General features: G+C 32.1%; 1 protein-coding gene across 2 annotated transcripts; it reads right to left on the bottom strand.

Annotated features, from left to right (window-relative positions):
• Positions 1–5,370: 5,370 nt before the first annotated feature.
• On the bottom strand, positions 5,371–10,705 carry LOC111704233 (uncharacterized). Of its 2 annotated transcripts, XM_023476388.1 has the most exons (5): positions 10,500–10,703; positions 9,657–9,706; positions 8,539–8,614; positions 7,269–7,376; positions 5,371–5,747 (listed from the first exon to the last, which is right to left on the bottom strand). In XM_023476388.1, the coding sequence occupies exons 2-5, from the start codon at positions 9,660–9,662 to the stop codon at positions 5,473–5,475; spliced, it is 465 nt and encodes a 154-aa protein (XP_023332156.1). In that variant the 5' UTR covers positions 9,663–9,706; positions 10,500–10,703; the 3' UTR covers positions 5,371–5,472. The 2 variants fall into 2 exon arrangements, with proteins under 2 accessions (XP_023332156.1, XP_023332157.1); XM_023476389.1 differs by lacking the exon at positions 8,539–8,614 and having other exon boundaries at positions 10,500–10,705.
• Between the last annotated feature and the right edge of the window lie 8,621 nt (positions 10,706–19,326).

The raw sequence follows: 19,326 nt of genomic DNA on the forward strand, positions 1-19,326 counted from the left end.
TTTACAGAAATTGATTTTTTAAAGGAAGATACACCAGGAACCCTCTTATCTTTGTTGACTAAACACTTGTACTGCAGATTCTGGGATGAATGTAAACAAACTCAGAAAGATATTTGTTTATATTCCGACCAAAACACTTCGTTTATAAAGAAATTTATTGGGATCCCTGTTGTATTTTCTTTAGAATGAGCAAAAAGAATTTACTGTTCCCTGAAGTCTTGCATAAAAGAAAAAATACTATTGCTATTTAGGTATTTTACACATTTTTAATAATCAATGAATGATCAATGCTGATGCATTTCCTAAAACCTTCTTTCAGAAACTTTCATATTCAAGTATTAAAACTTATTAGTGTTAAGTTATTAATTACATAAAAATTGTAACTACCAAATTGAAATTGAGTCTTTGCCACAAATCTGATTTTCTAATCCTTATATCTGTCCAAACCAATATCATTGACCCTAAATATTTCAAACTATGAAACTTGTTGGATCAAATATTTTAAGTTTGAAATATCTAGGTTGTACGACAACGAGTTGCAGAGATATTGGGATTAAAAAATCAGAGTTTGTGCCAGAGACTCAATTCCTTTACGATGTCATGAATTGTTCGTGAAGAGGTTTATTAAGAGAAATGAGAATGATTTCTTTTGTTTGAAGTTTGAAAAAGGCGAACCTGAAAAGGTTGATTTCCTCTCCCTCCTCCAACCTTCCATTGTATATTCTATCTAAATACTCTGCTACTATATATAATTTATCTATATTTTACCAGGGAAGAAATAGAAAGATCTGCTACAAAGTATAGTCGAGCACAGAGGACTGGTCGAAGTAACAGAAGTTGTGTTGAATATGAATCTAAATGCCCGGTCTCAATTTTTCAACTTCCATTCGAGTACTCAGCTCCTTAAACTGGAAAAAAATTCTAGACAAAGAAAATTAGAGAACATACAGTGATAACGAGAAAACTCTGAAATAGGAAATCGACTTTCAGATTCAAGTATGGCTTAAAATAGTTGAATGAGCAGAGGACACAGCAATTGTGTAGTGTACACAGACCCATTTCACTTAATTAGCGATTTAATTAGTTTCTATTAAAACTATTTGGTTTGTAACAGCACATCAAATACACTCGTCTTCCTATATTAGATTTTCTGGTTGTATTTGGAAAACCCAGGGAACTGAAATTAGACATTTCTGCACTTACCATGCTCCCGAGTTCCTCATTTCTTCAACCCTTTCAAAAAATAAGATTAACACATAGATGTGACTAGGGTTGGTAACGTTTTGATTTTTGAAAAAAACGATAGTTTCGTTAAGAAAACGTCGAGCAAAATCGAAAAACGAAACGATCGTTTTTAAAAACGATCGTTTTTTTTAAAAAGTTCGTTTTTTAAAAACTGTCGTTTTTTAAACGATCGTTATAAAAAACGATCGTTTAAAAAAACGATCGTTTTTCAAAACGATCGTTTTTATAAAGTTCGTCGTTTTGTTAACGATCGTTTGAAAATGATCGTTTTCAAAAACGATTGTTCTTCGTTTTCTAACAGTTCAAAACGAGTGGGTTGTTTTAAAAACGATCGTTTTTTTGAGAAAACGAAACGATCGTTTTTTAAAAATGATCGTTTAACGAAGCAAAAAACGATCGTTAAACGATCGTTTTCAAAAACGATTACCAACCCTAGATGTGACTTAACTGCGTTCATTATTAACAAATAGAAAGCGCAGCTTTAAATAATAATAACCCCAGTCTTAAAATTGAATGATCCGTGCCGGTACAACATGTACTGTATATGCATTCAGTCGTACCGTCCAGTCTGAACTACCCAGTGTAGAGTCGACCCATGCAGCACGTTATGCAACAAATGTAGATCAGCGTGACATATGAACTAATTAAACAAATTTTTAAAAAAATTAAAGGGAGTTTAGACGTAATTTTAAATAAACCTCAATTTACAGAGTGACATGTCCGCTTCACAAAGGTACCCTTTAAACTTTTGTTTGATTAAAGGGACTGTACAGGAAAAATGAAAGGGGGTATAGGCTGAAAGTTAATTTAGTTTAGCTGAAAGTTTAGCTCTTTATCAATTTCTCGAGACAGATCATAACTTTCATGGGTCGCGATCAAGAGCTAAAGTGCTTTCAGTGTATACCCACTTTCATTTTTCCTTTACATTCCCTTTAAGGATGAATGATACTTCGTTTATTACATATCTGAAAAATAATACTTTTTAATTGTTGTCTCTCTATTAAAGTTACTCGCAGAGTTTTTGCGGAAGAGACAATGACAGAAATTAATAGAATTTAACACTATCTGCGAAGGGAGAAATAATCACTATTTTCATATTTTGTATAGAGGTAGAGGTTTAAAAATGGTTTCGTTGTAAATCGGACATTCCACTTTATAAATAAGAATCAATGGAAATAACGTCTACAGTTTCTTTAACCATCGTTTAAAAGACTGAAATGAAATAAACCAATATCTAGAAGATCTGAATCTCAATAATATTCTAGTGTCTCTGTTGTAATATTTCTTTATAATCAATTGTAAAAGAAAAGTAACGATTGCAAAACTGACACAGTCAATACCATAGAGAATAGAATATATATTAGAGGGGAATTTAGAGAATCTCTCGGTATGAGTTTTTTCAGTCCCTTTTAGCCTGAAAGGGAGTTCAAAGTGTACAAATCATGTAAATGTTCACAAATTATATGCAGTAGAGTACATTAATACAGTATGTTCTCTAGAATATCCATTTCAACAAAAATGAACCATCAGGATTAAAGTCAAAACACCTAATTTTATTTTTCGGAATATATTAATATGCATGGGGTTCTGAGTTATAATCTAAATTTTCAGAAAATGCCACCTTTTTAATTTTAATTAAATTCATTTTAAAGAAATTGTAAAAATCAAGTGCATTTTAAGTCTGAACTCAATCGTAACTGTAGGTTCAAAGATTAATCAAGATTATTCTGTGTTTTTTGTGATATTTTTAGAACCGTTGATGGCAGGGTCCCATAAGACATGTTTTAGCAAAAAAAATCAAAGCCTTATTAAGTGAACTGTATAATTGCCCAATTACTGCCTGAAAAAGACTTTTTGAAGTAAAATCAGTAAAAATTACATCAAAAAAACTTTTTCGGGTCGCATTTTGACAGTCAGGCAGTTGACTTAGGGGTTTGATTTTTTGCTACAAAAAGTTTCAAAACTGTTAAAGAAAAATAAAAAATTTGGAGACCATGTTAAAAAAATATCGTAAAAAACCCAGAAGATGCAGATCAAAGTCTTGAAATGAAATTTTTGTTTAATTTAAGACCTGTGAATTCTTGATTTCTACATTTTCTTAAAAATTGATTTGCTCAAAATTCCCTAGGTGGCATTTTTTGAAAATTGATAATATAACTCAGTAGCCAGCATATAAACATAATTTAAAGAAAAAGTTAAGGTGTTTTGACTTGAAACCTGATGGTCCATTTTCAGCTGTGATGTGTACTCATTATTAAGCTAAAGTTTATTTGATTTAACAGTTCTTCCTTCATAAATCTCACAATATGTAAAATTCATAAACTTAAAAATTAATATATTCACTTTTTGTCTTGAATTTTATATTTTGATTTCGATGTGATCACTTGAAAACCTTTATATGTACAAAGTTTTAACAAAAGGAATTGAGTCTTTGTTCTAAAATCTGATTTTTTACTGCATTATGTTAGATCAAAAATATCAATTTAAAACATAATAAAATTTACACCACCAGGTTGCAAAAATATAGGGATTATAAAATATTCTTTTGTGACAAAGACTCAATTCTTTTTCCAAATCGTAGCTTTAGATATTTAATTCTTAAGAATTATGGATTGCTAGTATATTATTTAGATTTAAAAAATTCTATCTTTAGCTATTTCATGTTTTTTTTAGAAGTACATTTATACTCGTTCTCTAGATGGATTTGCATAAACTTTTCTCACAGAAAATTACAAATTTACTTAATTCTTTAAAAATCTGCAGCTAGTCCAGGACATCACATTTTTGTGTAACAATATTTTATATTTCTCTCTACTTCTCCTTTTTCTTTTATCTTCCTTTCATGTTATTTTTCCTGCAATCTGCTTTCTCCTCTTCTCTCTTTTTCTCGTTTTTTCCCCCCCCTCTTCCCCCTGTATCCCTTCCTTCCCTTCTCCCTTTTAACCCCCCCCCCCACACACCTCCTTCGCTTCTCTATCTTTTTCTCGTTTTTTTCCCGTGTATTTATTTTTACTTCAATCTATAATTCATGCGAATTCAACTTTTTTTCTTTTCTCAGTTTGCTTATCCCGTTTTTCAATTTGTTGTTTTTCGTCCTAAACCCTTATTTTTCTACTTTTTCCTTTTAATCCATGTACATTGTACATTATCTCCTTTTTATAAAATATAAGAATTCAGTAATCAAAAATTTATTTTACAAAACTATCCTGTTACAAATAAAACAATGCAGTACGGTTAACAGAGCAATGCAGTACAGAAATTTAAGCTTCTGTTCCTAGCTGCGGAGCGTACAATATTTGGTTGTGTTTGTGAACTTAGGTATTCGGGTATGGATGCCAATCTGTTTCGCGAAAAAATGCACACAAAATAACGCAAATATTGCGCGAAAAAGACGGAATTTAAAATAAAAATGCAAAAATTTTTACGAAAATTCCTCAAAAAAGACAAAATTTTGAGAATTCAAAAATATTTTTGCGAAATTTTTGCATTTTTTCGCAATGATTTTTCAGAAAAAAAGAACCAATTAGGAAATATATGAATCCGGTATGTCGTCTCTGAAGTTTCATCTTTTGTAATTAACCCATACAAAGCGTACTGGCACTGCACCACTTACTGCGCCAGATATGATGTATACTAAGAGAATAGAATATATATTAGAGTGGAATTTAGAAAATCCCTCAGTATGAATTTTGTCAGTCCCTTTCAGCCTGAATTGAAAGGGAGTTCAAAGTGTACAAATCATGTAAATGTTCACAAATTATCTGCAGTAGAGTACATTAATACAGTATGTTCCCTAGACTATCCATTTCAATTTCGAATTTTTTAAAGCTGTTAAAGTTAAATAAACTTTATAAAATGAATTAGGTGAATAAAAAACATCATTTGATTTATAGTTATAACGGAAAATCATCGTTTGTAAAGTGGAAGGCATAGAGTCTATGTGAAATAATCATTGGTCAATTATGAAACCAGCCTATTTCTTAAGTGGATTTTCTTTTATTATTAATTTTAGATTTTCTATAAAATGATGTTCCAGGGCTTAAAAGGTTATATAGGACAAATATGTGAAGTACACCTACAGTATGGAAACAGTACAACAAAATGGCCGCTTTACACTTTTTTCTATTAAATTCCACTCTGATATATATTCTATTCTCTTTGGATGTATACATGTAATAATTTCATTTACAATTTTGATAACTACGTTTAACGAATTGAAAGATGTGCCTAAGCATAACCAACATTCTGCTCTTGAAAATAATTCTCATAATCCACGTAGCCATTGCTTTCATAGTTGTCTTGGCCATAATGCTCGTACTCTTTGTGGCCATAGCTTTCAAGTTCATTAGGGCCAAAAATCTGGTCATAACTCTCAAACTGGTCATAGTTCTGCTGATGTCCCTGGGTGTACTGTTGTGGATCTACATAAATAATTTTCCCGTATTCGAGGTTGGTGATCGGCACCGTTCGGGATTCATGATCGAAATGGTCTGGTAGAATTCCTGAATAAAAAATCATAATTTTATAAAACTGTTTGAATAAGACTTATTTAGTAAGAAGTTTTAAACTAAAGTTATGACTTTACATAGTCCAATAAGTATAGTACACAACAACTGTGCGGTGTAAAAAGACCCTTTTTACTTAATTAGTGATTTGATAAGTTCATAATAAAACTATTTTACTTTGTAACAAAATCAAATAGACATAAATATTGCTATAAAGTCGTCTTTCTATTTCAGAGTTTTCTGTTTATCACTGTACACTCAAGGTTGTATAAGTAACGAGCTGGGTTACTCTCATAGATAAAGATAGATTGCGCATAAGACGACATTTTTCATCTTGAAAGATATAAATGTACAGAGATGTTTTAAAGATATTCCTACTATATAGATTAACTAGGTCGGTTGTGAACATTAGCTGTTCTTATGTCATTGAGTACTTGTGGTGTACATGAGTTCTGTAGAGAGAAATTTAAGTTAGTTTAGTCCTTCTTATGTCCTTCTTCAGTTCTCGTCAATATGATATATTGCTCAGTGAAATATTGTTGTTCAAATAGTTCCATTCCCGGAGTTATTTTACACTCTATTATGAAATCCATTAAAACACCAAACCACCCCGCTTATCATTGAAGTACACTTTGACCCCTAGGAGTATGAGTTCGCGGACTGTACAATTCTTGGTGATTTTGCGTACATAAGCTTTCTATGTTTATTTATTTATCTATGGTTACTCTCGATGTGCTCCAATGTAAGCAAAATGTCGGAAAAAGATAGATAGATTAAAACCTCATATGACGTCATATGAGGATTTTATCTTAGGAGATGACATTTTCCGTACATTGGAGTGGAGTGCACAGAGAGTAACCTAACTTATTATACAACCTTGTGTAATGTGTACACTAGTGTAATTGTTGTACAGAACTAAGAACTAAGAAAGAGAATCACTTTACAAAACTGTCTGAATATCTAAAGTTCAAACTTTACCGCTGATTATTCAATAACGGAGATTTTTTTCTTCTAATTAGCAATAATTGTTGTATCTTAAAAGCTAAAAATTACAGAACACAGAGATAAGAGAGTAAAAAAATCGCAAATTTTATAAAAAAGGAATTTAAATTATAAAATTTTACATTTTTACTCTTATTCTGGCCAAACAAAAGAGAAAAGGTTTAGCGACCTTCTTCTACGATTTATATGATTATTTTAAATTTCAAGTGACCCTACATGCAAAGATAACAATGCCCAATTCACAACGGTACCCTTGAAACCTTTCTCTGATCAAAAATGAGGAAGATATTGTCGTTTCTAGGTTTACAAGGGTTGAATTCAGATAATTACTGTATTTTCTTCCCCCGGTAGAATTAAAAACAACAACCAAAAATAATCAGTTTTTAGAATTCTAAAATTTCTTCATAATTTGTTCTTCATCATCCAAGCTTTACAAGGTACGGTTGTGAATCGGACATTGCCAATTTTTTATGGAGGGTCTCTTCAAATTTCGCTTACAGTCCCTTTAAAAATAACCTGAAGAAAGAGTAAGTGCTGCTCCCTTGGCTCCAAGAATAAGTCCTGTAGCTCCCAATGCTGCTCCAATCGCAACTGTTGGAATCATTAAATTCCCAATATTAATAACTAAAAAAAAAAAATTATCTCTTATTGTTAATATTACCTTATAATATAAAAATATGATAATATTAATGTTAACATCTACAGATCAATTAATAAAGAAAAATATTTTGTTGTTTACTAAGGACAAGACTTCAGAGACGATTGTACGAAATTTATTTTGTCTGTTTCCTTACATTCATAACTCTATGCAGCTGTAAACTTGTTTCTTTCTTTGTCAAATTCTTAAACAGACCATAAATTTATTTATTTATGGCAGTAAACTTGATTTGTCGTTGAAATCGTCATAATTTAAGAGTTTTAGGTCGTCTTTATAGTCTCATATTTTGTGGGTAGCGCTGTATATCTGTCATTTTTGAAATTTGTCACCAAAAATGTTCAGAAATATACAGTGTTAAACATAAAGAACGAGAGTTCAGAGTCAACTGTCCGAAATGCTTTCATAATTTCCAGAGATATGAATTTATTTCAAAAATTGAAATTTAAACAAAATCTTTGAGGACAAAAAATATGGCTGTACATAAAATATTCCATGCAATTAATTGTTTTTTTTTGTCAAATAAATTATTTGACTGTTAGTGCTTCATTCTCAGTCTTTGTGATCAATCCTGTATCAAGTTTGGGTTTTAACATGTTTTATATTTCTTGAAATTTTGTTGTACCCCCATACATTGTGCAAATGTTAGACACAAGTTAAAGGGCTATAATTAGTCCGCTAAGCATTGAACGCAGCAATTGTTAAGTCCATGAAGATCTGTCACAAAATAAATAAATTTGTTCAAGCTGCCGTTAACAACATCAAATTTGTTCAAGCTGCTGTTAACAACAACATCAAATTTGTTCAAGCTGCTGTTAACAACAACATCAAATGTTTGTTTAAATATCATTTTTCTTCTATAGTTATTCCATAATTCATTGTATACACTATCGTTATTTTCATAATTTTTCCAAAATTAAAAACTCTGAAATGAGAAGACGACTTTTAAAATCAAGTTATAACTTTAAAAAGTGCAATGAGCATGAGACACAACAATTGTCCAGTGTAAACAGACCCATTGCACTATATTAGTGATTAAAAAAGTGTCTATAGTAAAACTATTTGTAACATCAAGTATTCCTATAATGTCGTCTTCCTATTCCATTGTTTTCTGGTTCTCACTGTACTTACAGTTTGGAATCTGGGGTGTAGGAGCAGCTATTACGAGAAGTAAGTTTATCAGCAAAACAAACAAAATTAACGAAATCTAGAAGAAAAAAAATAGGTCTCAAATGAATCCGGGCCAACCAGAACAACCCACCATGGTTAGGCGGGCCCAGGCCAACGAGGTTATAGTGTATAGAGTGATGATGTATGCTAATCATTTACTAATTGTACAGGCCATGAAATATACCGAGAGTGTACTGCATATTTGTTTATTATAAGATGATTCTGGCCTAACCTATAGTACAGAGCGTCCCCTATCATATTAGATTATCTCCAATCTTTAACTTCAAAATAAACATATAATAATCGAAAAACATAGCATTTCCAGCATGAAAATTTTTATATTAGCCTTATCCAATTTTTCAAAATGATTTATCCTACATAAATTTTCTGATTAGTCCCAGAAATTGTAATTTAGACCCATTGACGATCTAATATGATATGGGACACCCTGTATGTCAATATTAGTAAACAGTTGTAAGTGTACAGTACAGCTAACTGAGCACACAGGTAGAGAACTATCTTCTCCTCTGTCCCAGGCTAAATAACTGATTCTATCTTTTAATCTTTGTTATCACGTTTCGAAGTTAAAAAGAATACAATTCACACTCCAATTAACAATTCGAGATTTGCGATAAAGGTAAATAAAAGATAGTATAAAAATGATCTAATAGTCAACGTAAGCAAATCGAATCTAAATTTATAAAAACCAAAGCAAAATATGAACCATATTAAAAACTTGGTTGGAAGCCCAGTGCTGCCTGGAGTTTTCCCTAAAGAAGTCACAATTTCTTAATTTAGAATTGTTAAGCTAAGCTAAGAACAAATTTGAGGCAAATCTGTAGAGGGGTTCATGAGTTATGATCTGACATAAGAAAAACAGACATCTAAACAAACAGTTTACTTTATATATTTAGATGCATTGAGGCATATTGGTCAAGGGGTTTATGAGTTATGATCGTATAAACAAAAAAACATACATTAAGAAATTACTATTTAAAATTTGAGGAATATCGGTTATGATTACACACACTAATAGACATGACAAGCTAACAGAGATTACTACTTTATATACAGGATACCTTCATTTTGTTCCAAGCCAGATTCCAGAATCAGCAGAAAAGACTTGAAGCTAAAATATTATTCTATTTGGTTTGGATCCTGGAAGATACAGGGTTTGGTTTGGATCCTGGAAGATACAGGTTTGGTTTGGATCCTGGAAGATTCAGGTTTGGTTTGGATCCTGGAAGATACAGGGTTTGGTTTGGATCCTGGAGGATACAGGGCCACCCATACAGGATAAAACTTTAGAGAGGACTGTACACTCTCAGTACAGCTGTATTCTTACGTCACAAGTGTCAATTCAATTTTTGTGTCATACAAAATTATTAATAAAAGTAATAATTTTAGAATATCTTACAGTAAAATAAGTACATATTTTCATGTTTCATGTGTTATTTATTTTCAGTTTTTACACTTTTTTATTTAATGTTGGAAAATATGTCTAATAATAATGTGAGGAAATTTCGTTTTCCTTGTTATATTTGACACTTGTGACGTCGTGTATAATTGGTCCATTTCTCTGCTGCCACCTATTGTACTTGATAATCTATTTGCCACAAACTAGTCTCAGATTGAAACATTTACTTCATCAGGCTACAATTGACATAAAGAAAATTTGAGTTTGTACTTTGTGTCCAAGAAATCTAGTACCGGGTAATCTTGTAAAGAATTAAAAGATTGATCATAAGTTTAGAATCTGGGGTTTATATGAGAAATAAGGACTGTAGACTATGTATTAATCTTTTTTTAAAGCAAAATATAACTCTTCAATGGCGGGGTTCAAGCTTATTCCGACAAATCCAAACTAATCCCAATTTTATATTTGAAAAATATTACTTACAAAAACTCTTTAAATTACTTACCGCAACCAAAAAGTGCAGAAATGTGTCAAGAACCAATATAAAAAATGTTGCTCAACAAATTAGTTTCTGAAATCCTAAAATCCTTTATCAGACTAAAGTTTCAATGGGTTTATACCGTTTTAAAACGGCCATGTCATCCTTGCATAAAGGGTCATTTGAAATTACGCTTACAATCCCTTTAAAATATGAAATTTACCCTAACAATCCCTTTAATATTGAATGTTTAGCGTTGTATTACTACAAAGAACTGACAATGTTTTCCACAAATCATATTTTTATATATTTAGACATGTTTAGAACAAAATATTGTTCTCAACATATTTCAAGAAATATGATTTGAAATAAAAACAGGAATAAGGATGCAAAGCAAGAGTGTGTTTCAAAAAACATAGTGCAAAACAAAAAATCTCTAATATTGTGTAAAGATCGAATTTCAGAAAACTTTTGTATTGGATACACTTAATCCTGATTTCTAAATCTCTATATCCACTATCGACACTTTTGTATTGGATACACTTAATCCTGATTTCTAAATAGCTCTGTATCCACTATCGACACTTATGATTTTATGCTTATATCCTTTCTTTTGGATTTCTGCAATCAACACTCTGATTGGTTGAATTTTATACACATTCCAGGTTAATAACTGAAGATTAAATTTATCTTGAGATTAATAAAAAGTGGAGATTAAGCATTGATCTCGATACCCACAATGCTAAAGCTTTCAGCTCAGGATGATTTTTTTTCGGGACACAGAGGAAGTAAACAGGAAGTTATTATTTCACGTTTTTGGGACACAGTGGAAGTAAACAGGAAGTTAAAACAGGAAGTTATTATTTCACGTTTTCGGGACACAGAGGAAGTAAACAGGAAGAACAGGAAGTTATTTCATGCATAAACTTAAGATTTCAAGGGTAGAGAAGAAATGGGGTCATAAATCTAGTTCTGGAGCTTTATGAACATAACATATCGTGTTAAATCGTTGTAAATTCATCTCAAATACCAGGCCGACTTTTAAGCCATGTACAGTCCAGATAGAGTCGAATCGCGTCAGTACACCTAATGAATCAGCCCCTTCTAGGGAGATTCTAGTAAAATGTCTGAAGAGCATTAAAATATGTTCTTTTAAAACTGAAAGTTTAAAAAAATCGCTTTGCAATTACAGCTTTGGTTACAGGCCAATATTTACATATATCTGCAAAAGCTATATTTTTTAAAGAAAAATGTGACTATGCAAAATGTTACTTGGCAAAATGTGACCCAATACTATATGTGAGTGTAAACATGTTAATAAGATACAAATTATCGTCTCCATGCTTAAACATGTGAACAACAATCATTTTTGAATATTTTTTTTATTTATTTGTTTGAACATCGATATTCAAATTTCAAAGATTTGAATCAAATATTTCTCTCCAGTATATATCTAGTATTCAGTATGCAGGACCCACTATCCTCTGCGCCCACCTCTACGTCCACCTCGGTTTTGATTTTGTCCTCCTATGGCCCTACCAAGCACCCCACCAAGCAAGCCACCTAAATATTAACATAAACCAACGAGGTTATAGTGTAAAGAATGATAATGTGCGCTAATTAATAATAGTCCAGAGCCCGCGAGAGTATCGCAATGAACCCCAATATTGGAAAACCGGTTTTATACATTATTATTATTAGTAGTAGTAGTATTATTTGTTATTATCAAAATTTAAGTGAGTGTTTATAATCTATATAATAAAACAAGACCAAACGGTTGGACCGAATACGGTGAATTTTTTATGGACACTCATGGGTAGCCTTGAAATAAAAATTCAAATTTTTTTTCCAAAATTTTTTATCTGTTTTTGTTTTTCCACAGGCAACGCCGGGCCTTCCAACTTGTAATTTATTAATAAGAAAAAAAGAGTGTTTATGAATGATTATGAGTAGAAAAGGGAGCGTTCATGATCAAAGAAAATAAAAGTGAGTGTTCAGGATATATTGTTTAAACTGACCTACTAAAGATCCGCCGCCAGCTCCCAATGCAGCGCTTTTAAACGTTTTCAGATTATCGATCACATGAGCAATTGCTATAGCTAAAAATAATATAAATAAAAGCTAAAGCTCAAAACGAAATTAAATCTAAAAAGGCTTGAACCTTCTCGAAAAAGAGAAAATTTCTGTCCAAAAAACTTTATAACACTGCGAACCAAAATAACAATGTTATTAATAGTTTTTCTTAAGCATGGAAAGTTTTTTATGTGATTTTATGTCGTTTAGTAAAATGATGATTATTTTACGTTTATTTATCTATTTTTGTAAAATATATTACCTTTTAATCCTAATAATCCGGGCACTGGAGCCGGGGCCGCATTCATCTGACTGGTTAGAATACTCAAACAAAATAAAACAACAAAATAACCCTGAATAAAATATTAATTTAGGTTTTATGTTAAAAGTTAGAGTATTTCTATAAAAATTGTAAAACTTAAAATATGCAATTCAAGTGGTGGTTAAATGGCAGTCAAAAACCTTTCGTAATAATATATCAATTGCATGTCATGCCAGTACGACTACAGCATGTTATGCCAGTACGACTATAGCATGTCATGGCAGTACGACTATAGCATGTCCTGGCAGTACGACTATAGCATGTCAAGCCAGTACGACTATAGCATGTCATGCCGGAACGACTATAGCATGTCATGCCAGTACGACTATAGCATGTCATGCCAGTACGACTATAGCATGTCATGCCGGTACGACTTTAGGCCAACCGAGCCCAGCCCGTAAAAGCTGATTATCAGTCTTTAAATATAACTAGTCTGGGGTTAATACACATTATATTGATTAAATGTCGTTTTACTATTCCAGAGTTTTATGGGGGGGGGGGGCACTGTACAAAAAGGTGTTATTTTGAAAAGTACACTTACCATATCTACTTAGTATCTCTGAGAACTAAGAACTATATTTGGTTATTGCTGTCTGAATACTAATGATATTAACACAACTCCAAGTTTATATATTCAAGTAATTCAATCTTTATTGTAAATTCTCAAGAACCATGATCTTTCATTTGTAATTATTTAGCGCTTTCTTTTACAATAAATGTTCTATCTAAATAAAGATATTTAGTTAAAGATGATTAAACACAAATATACAATTCGCGATGCACTTCCAACTATTTATACAAACCAAAGTTGTACAAATATAGAATATCAATAATGAAAATGTGACTAAGCCCATTCCTCTATCTCTCATTTGCACAACATCTGACGAAAAAACATTTATTGAGTTGTTTGAAAAACGATGGTAAAATTTTGAAGATTTGAATAAAAATAAGTCTTTCCATTATCCAGTGTTCTGTATCCTGTATCCAGTATCCAGTATCCAGTATCCAGTATCCAGTATCNATCCTGTATCCTGTATCCTGTATCCTGTATCCTGTATCCTGTATCCTGTATCCTGTATCCTGTATCCTGTATCCTGTATCCAGTATCCAGTATCCAGTATCGAGTATCGAGTATCGAGTATCCAGTATCCAGTATCCAGTATCCAGTATCCAGTATCCAGTATCCAGTATCCTGTATCCTGTATCCTGTATCCAGTATCCTGTATCCTGTATCCAGTATTCAGTATCCAGTATTCTGTATCCTGTACCCTGTATCCTGTATCCTGTATCCTGTATCCTGTATCCTGTATCCTTTATCCAGTATCCAGTGTTCTGTATCCTGTATCCAGTATCCAGTGTTCTATATCCTGTATCCAGTATCCAGTGTTCTGTATCCTGTATCCAGTGTTCTGTATCCTGTATCCAGTATCCAGTGTTCTGTATCCTGTATCCAGTATCCAGTGTTCTATATCCTGTATCCAGTATCCAGTGTTCTGTATCCTGTATCCTGTATCCAGTGTTCTGTATCCTGTATCCTGTATCCAGTGTTTTGTATCCTGTATCCTGTATCCATTGTTCTGTATCCTGTATCCAGTATCCAGTGTTCTGTATCCAGTATCCAGTATCCAATATCCAGTATCCAGTATCCTGTATCCAGTATCCTGTTTTCTGTATCCTGGATCTAGTATCCAGTGTTCTGTATCCTGCAGTATCCTCTATCCTCTACGCCTGCCTCTAAATCTACCCCTGCCTCTGAATCTAGCCTGGTTTTGATTTTGTCCCCCTCCTCCACGTAAGGCCCCGCCTAGTGCCCCACCCAGTAAGCTACCTAAATAATAAATATTAACGGTAATGTTATATCGTCCATACGCAACATCCTTCCTACTGAACTTCTGACCTACTAACTTTCCGACCTACTGCAATATCGGACCTACTCCTGCTGTTTATTTTTGTATTATTTAAGGGTTAGGTTAGGTTAAGACAATTTTTGGGCCGAGCGCTGCGGCAAGGACAAGCTAGGGGGCCGAGCGTCGCGGCTAGGGCAGGCTAAGGGGCCAGGCGCTGCGGCCACAAGTCCATATAGCAGCTGTAAAACCACGTGCTAGTAGGTCGGATGTGTAGTATAGCGGATTTGGCGTAGGTCAGAAGTGGAGTATAGATAAGTTTAGACTTTAGAGTGGAATTTAGTCGCAAAAAGTGTGAAACCGCCATTTTGCTGTATTGTTTCCATACTGCAGGTGTACTTCACACATTTGTGCTAAACAACCTTTTAGGCCCTGGAAGCTGGAAGATCTTATTAAAGAAAAAAATGTTCATGAAAATTATTTAATTTTTTCTAATTAAATTCCTTGACAACTTGTCCTACTCCTGCATTTCCGATTTTATTTCAACGTGAGCTTCACTTTACATTCCAGAGTTCATAAAGTTTATAAAAAGAAGAAATTGTAGCATATATGTCCAGGGATCAAACTGTATTATTGTGATGTACTGCGTATTATTTGTGAACATTTACATGAATTGCACGCTTTGAACTCTTTTCAGGCTAAGAGTGAGTGAAGGATAGTCTTTTTTCCCTTCTATTCTAATCTCTATTCTGTGATCAACGCCAAAGAGTATGGAATATTTAAAATGAGGAAAGATTAGATCTTTTTTTTCAGTCCCTTTAAGCCTGAAAAGGAGTTGAAAGTTAGCATCACCTCTGAGCAGAAAATTTTAGAATTGGATTGCTTAATCTGAAAATTCAATGTAGACACTTTTAATTTTCTATATAATCCGCTAAAAGATTGGATACCCATACTTTGTTTAACCAATGAGAGTCCACTATTAAATGGCGCGCAAAATTTCAAATTTCTGGCTTCTCTGATTGGCTGTTTTGGTTTCTCCAAACGCAACTCGATTGGTTGAGTTATTATATTCTTAAATTACGGTACCAGAACAACAAAATCGCGATTTTTCACACTGTTTCGACTTAATTCACTCTATTGAAAGGTTCTGTGCTCTGTGATTAAACAGAATTTTTTTCATAATAAAAGGGACTGTACTCTGTAGTCAAGTGACCGGCTCTGGTCAATTTGTCGAGAATCCTGTTAGATTAAAAACATTTCATGAGAAAGGAAATTGAAAAGAGTGTTCATTATTCTTGGAAATCAAATAGAGTATTTATGATAAAGGAAACTAAAGTGTGTGCTCATGATTAAAAAAAGATTAAGGATATCAAAGGGAGTGTTCATGATTTAGGAATTTGAAGGGAGTGTTAAAAGTTAGANAGTGTTCATGATTAAGAAAATAAAGGGAGTGTTCATGATTAAGAAAATAAAGGGAGTGTTCATGATTAATGAAATAAAGGGAATGTTCATGATTAAGGAAATTAAAGGGAGCGTTTATGATTAAGGAAATTAAAGGGAGTGTTCATGATTAAGAAAATAAAGGGAGTGTTCATGATTAAGAAAATGTTTAAACTGACCTCCGAAGGATCCGACGCCTGCTCCCAAAACAGTACTTTTTAATCTCTTGGCATGATCAATTATACTGGTAAGTGTTAACACTAAATAAAACGTTATGCTTTAAAATGCTAAAAATATGTAAAGCAAAAAATATTTTCTAACATATACTACGTACATAGTGGAGCTGGAGCTGGAGCTGGGACTGGAGCAGCATTAATCTGACTGGTTAGAAGACTTAAACAAACCAAAGCAACAAGATAACCCTAAAAGAAAAATCAACGAATAATTAACAGTTTTTGAATAAAAAATTTATATGTATATTGTATAGTCAGAACCCATTTAACAAGATAGAATGTTTATCTCCATGCATTCGGGGTTATAAGGGGGTCAAAATTCAAAAATGCAATTCTGAAACCCCAAATTTTGAGAAAAGTATTATTTTCTCAACTATATCAATGTTCGGGGGGCAATTTGAATATGAACAAAGATTGCCACAGTTTAAAAACAAAAAAGTTTTAAAGTTTAAATACTTAACAAATTATTGAAGGATTTCAAACAATCGGTAAAACTGCATAGATTTTACAAATATCAAAAGCCTGTAGAATAAAACAGTAGAATAGGAAGACGACTGTTGGACTCAAGTTACAAGTACAGTGGTAGGCGATTTTACCAATACATTGAAGACGACTTTCGATTTCAATTCTAATTTAAATAAAGCTTTTAAACCTGAAAACAAAGAAAAGCGGTCAATTTGAAAAAGCATCTCTTTGATTACTCGTGGACTTGTAATTAAAAAAAAGCTTGTCAATAAGAAAAAACTTAAACAAAAAAAATTCGTCTTCATTGTATTGATATAATTACTGTAGTCCTATCAACATGAAACACAGCACATGTGCAGTGAACACAGGCCCATTTCAACTAATAAGTAGATTTTCAAGCTACTGATAACTTATTCACTTTACATCAAATAATCATAAGAACGCTTTAATATAAGTATTATTATTTTTTCACAGGTTTTTGGGGCTTCTCAAATTTAAAATTCTTTTTATTTCGATCATAAACAGCCACCCATTTTTTTATAGCAGTTTTGGCCATTTTAGAAATGTTGGTATACTATAAAAAAGTCAAATTTGTGTCACAGAACATCAAAAACTTTGATAGATTTTAAAATCTCATTGAATTTCCAAAGAAAATTTTCAAAAATGTTTGCAATATTTTGACCCCCTCCCCCCCCCCCCAAAAAAAAAAAATAAAACAAACTCAAAAATCACGCCAGACCCATAATATTAAATCTAGTCTAATTTTTGAAGAAGAAAAAAATTATATGCAAATAGTCTAAACCTATCAAAAAGATAGAATGAATTTATCATGGAGATAAGGGGGTCATAACTCATATGGGTGTCAATTTTGAGACCCCAAATTTGGAAAAAGTTCTATTTTTTCAACTATATGAATATGGGTATCATTTTTACCACAATTTAGCAAGGATTACCAATATGTTTTAACAGAAAAAGTTTTTTTTCAAAATCCCCAAATGGGATTTGCATGTTGGGATACCAAATTTTGAAAAGGATTTACGTTTGGTTATAAAAATTGAGATAAAAGGCTTAAATTTTGCACGCAGCCTCCAAATTTGGTCATTTAAACGGACAACATGAAGAAAATTTTGGATTAGGGGTCATTGACTTAAACTCGGAAAAATGGGGAAAATACCACTTTTAACCCATTTACTCATTTCTTTCTTTTCACCAGAAGACCAAGTATATTCAGCATTAATTTACGCGTTCAAGTTGTTTATTGGATTCCATTTGAAGGATCCTCCTTTTTATCTACATGAACAAGCAAATCTTTCAGTTACCTAGAATATTTGTATGCAAATATCCCTTAGACTATGACAATGGGACTCATACAACTGCGGAATCGGAAAACGACTTTTAAATATAAATTATGATTTAAAAAAGATCAATAGACATAAACACAACAATTGTGCAGTGTACACACACCCATTTCTACACATAATATTAATAAAATGTCCTTTTTCTATTCCACAGTTTTATGGGGGGGGGGGCACTGTACAAAAAGGTGTTATTTTAAAAAGTACACTTACCATATCTACTTAGTATCTCTGAGAACTAAGAACTATATTTGGGTATAGTTGTCTGAATACTAATTATATTTAAGCATAGTTCCAGGTTTATATATTCAAGTATCTAATTAATCACTTTTCATTGTAAATTCTGAAGAAGAACCATGATATTCTATTTGTAATTGTTTAGCGCTTTCTTAAATGATGTATAGGGTGTCCCACGAAACATGACAGTTGGTGAATAATTTAAAATGTCTTCTTCCATAATTACTGAAGTTGTTTAATACTAAAGAGAGTTATAAGAATATTTAATGGTACTCATATTATAGTTTGATTTCAAAGTAAAAAATTTTTTAGTAAAAGATTTTATTGAATGAAAAAAAATGCAAAAAGTCTCTAATATCTATTACAGAGAAGAAGACATTCCAAATTATTTACCAACTGTCATGTTTCGTGGGACACCCTGTATCTAAAAAAAAGATTATTATTTTAGAGATAATTAAACAGAAATATACAATTCACGTTCTACTTACAACTATTAAATTAACTATGTATATTATAAAGGTTTAAACTTTTATGTGGATTATTGTTAATCTTGTATATTATAGAGGTTGCAACTTTTATGTGGATTATTGTTAATCTTGTATATTATAGAGGTTGCAACTTTTATGTGGATTATTGTTAATCTTGTATATTATAGAGGTTGCAACTTTTATGTGGATTATTGTTAATCTTGTATATTATAGAGGTTGCAACTTTTATGTGGATTATTGTTAATCTTGTATATTATAGAGGTTGCAACTTTTATGTGGATTATTGTTAATCTTGTATATTATAGAGGTTGCAACTTTTATGTGGATTATTGTTAATCTTGTATATTATAGAGGTTGCAACTTTTGTTTGGATTATTGTTAATCTTGTATATTATAG

This window comes from Eurytemora carolleeae, unplaced genomic scaffold (assembly GCF_000591075.1).
Source record: "Eurytemora carolleeae unplaced genomic scaffold, Eaff_2.0 scaffold194, whole genome shotgun sequence".
Classification (NCBI taxonomy): domain Eukaryota; kingdom Metazoa; phylum Arthropoda; class Copepoda; order Calanoida; family Temoridae; genus Eurytemora; species Eurytemora carolleeae.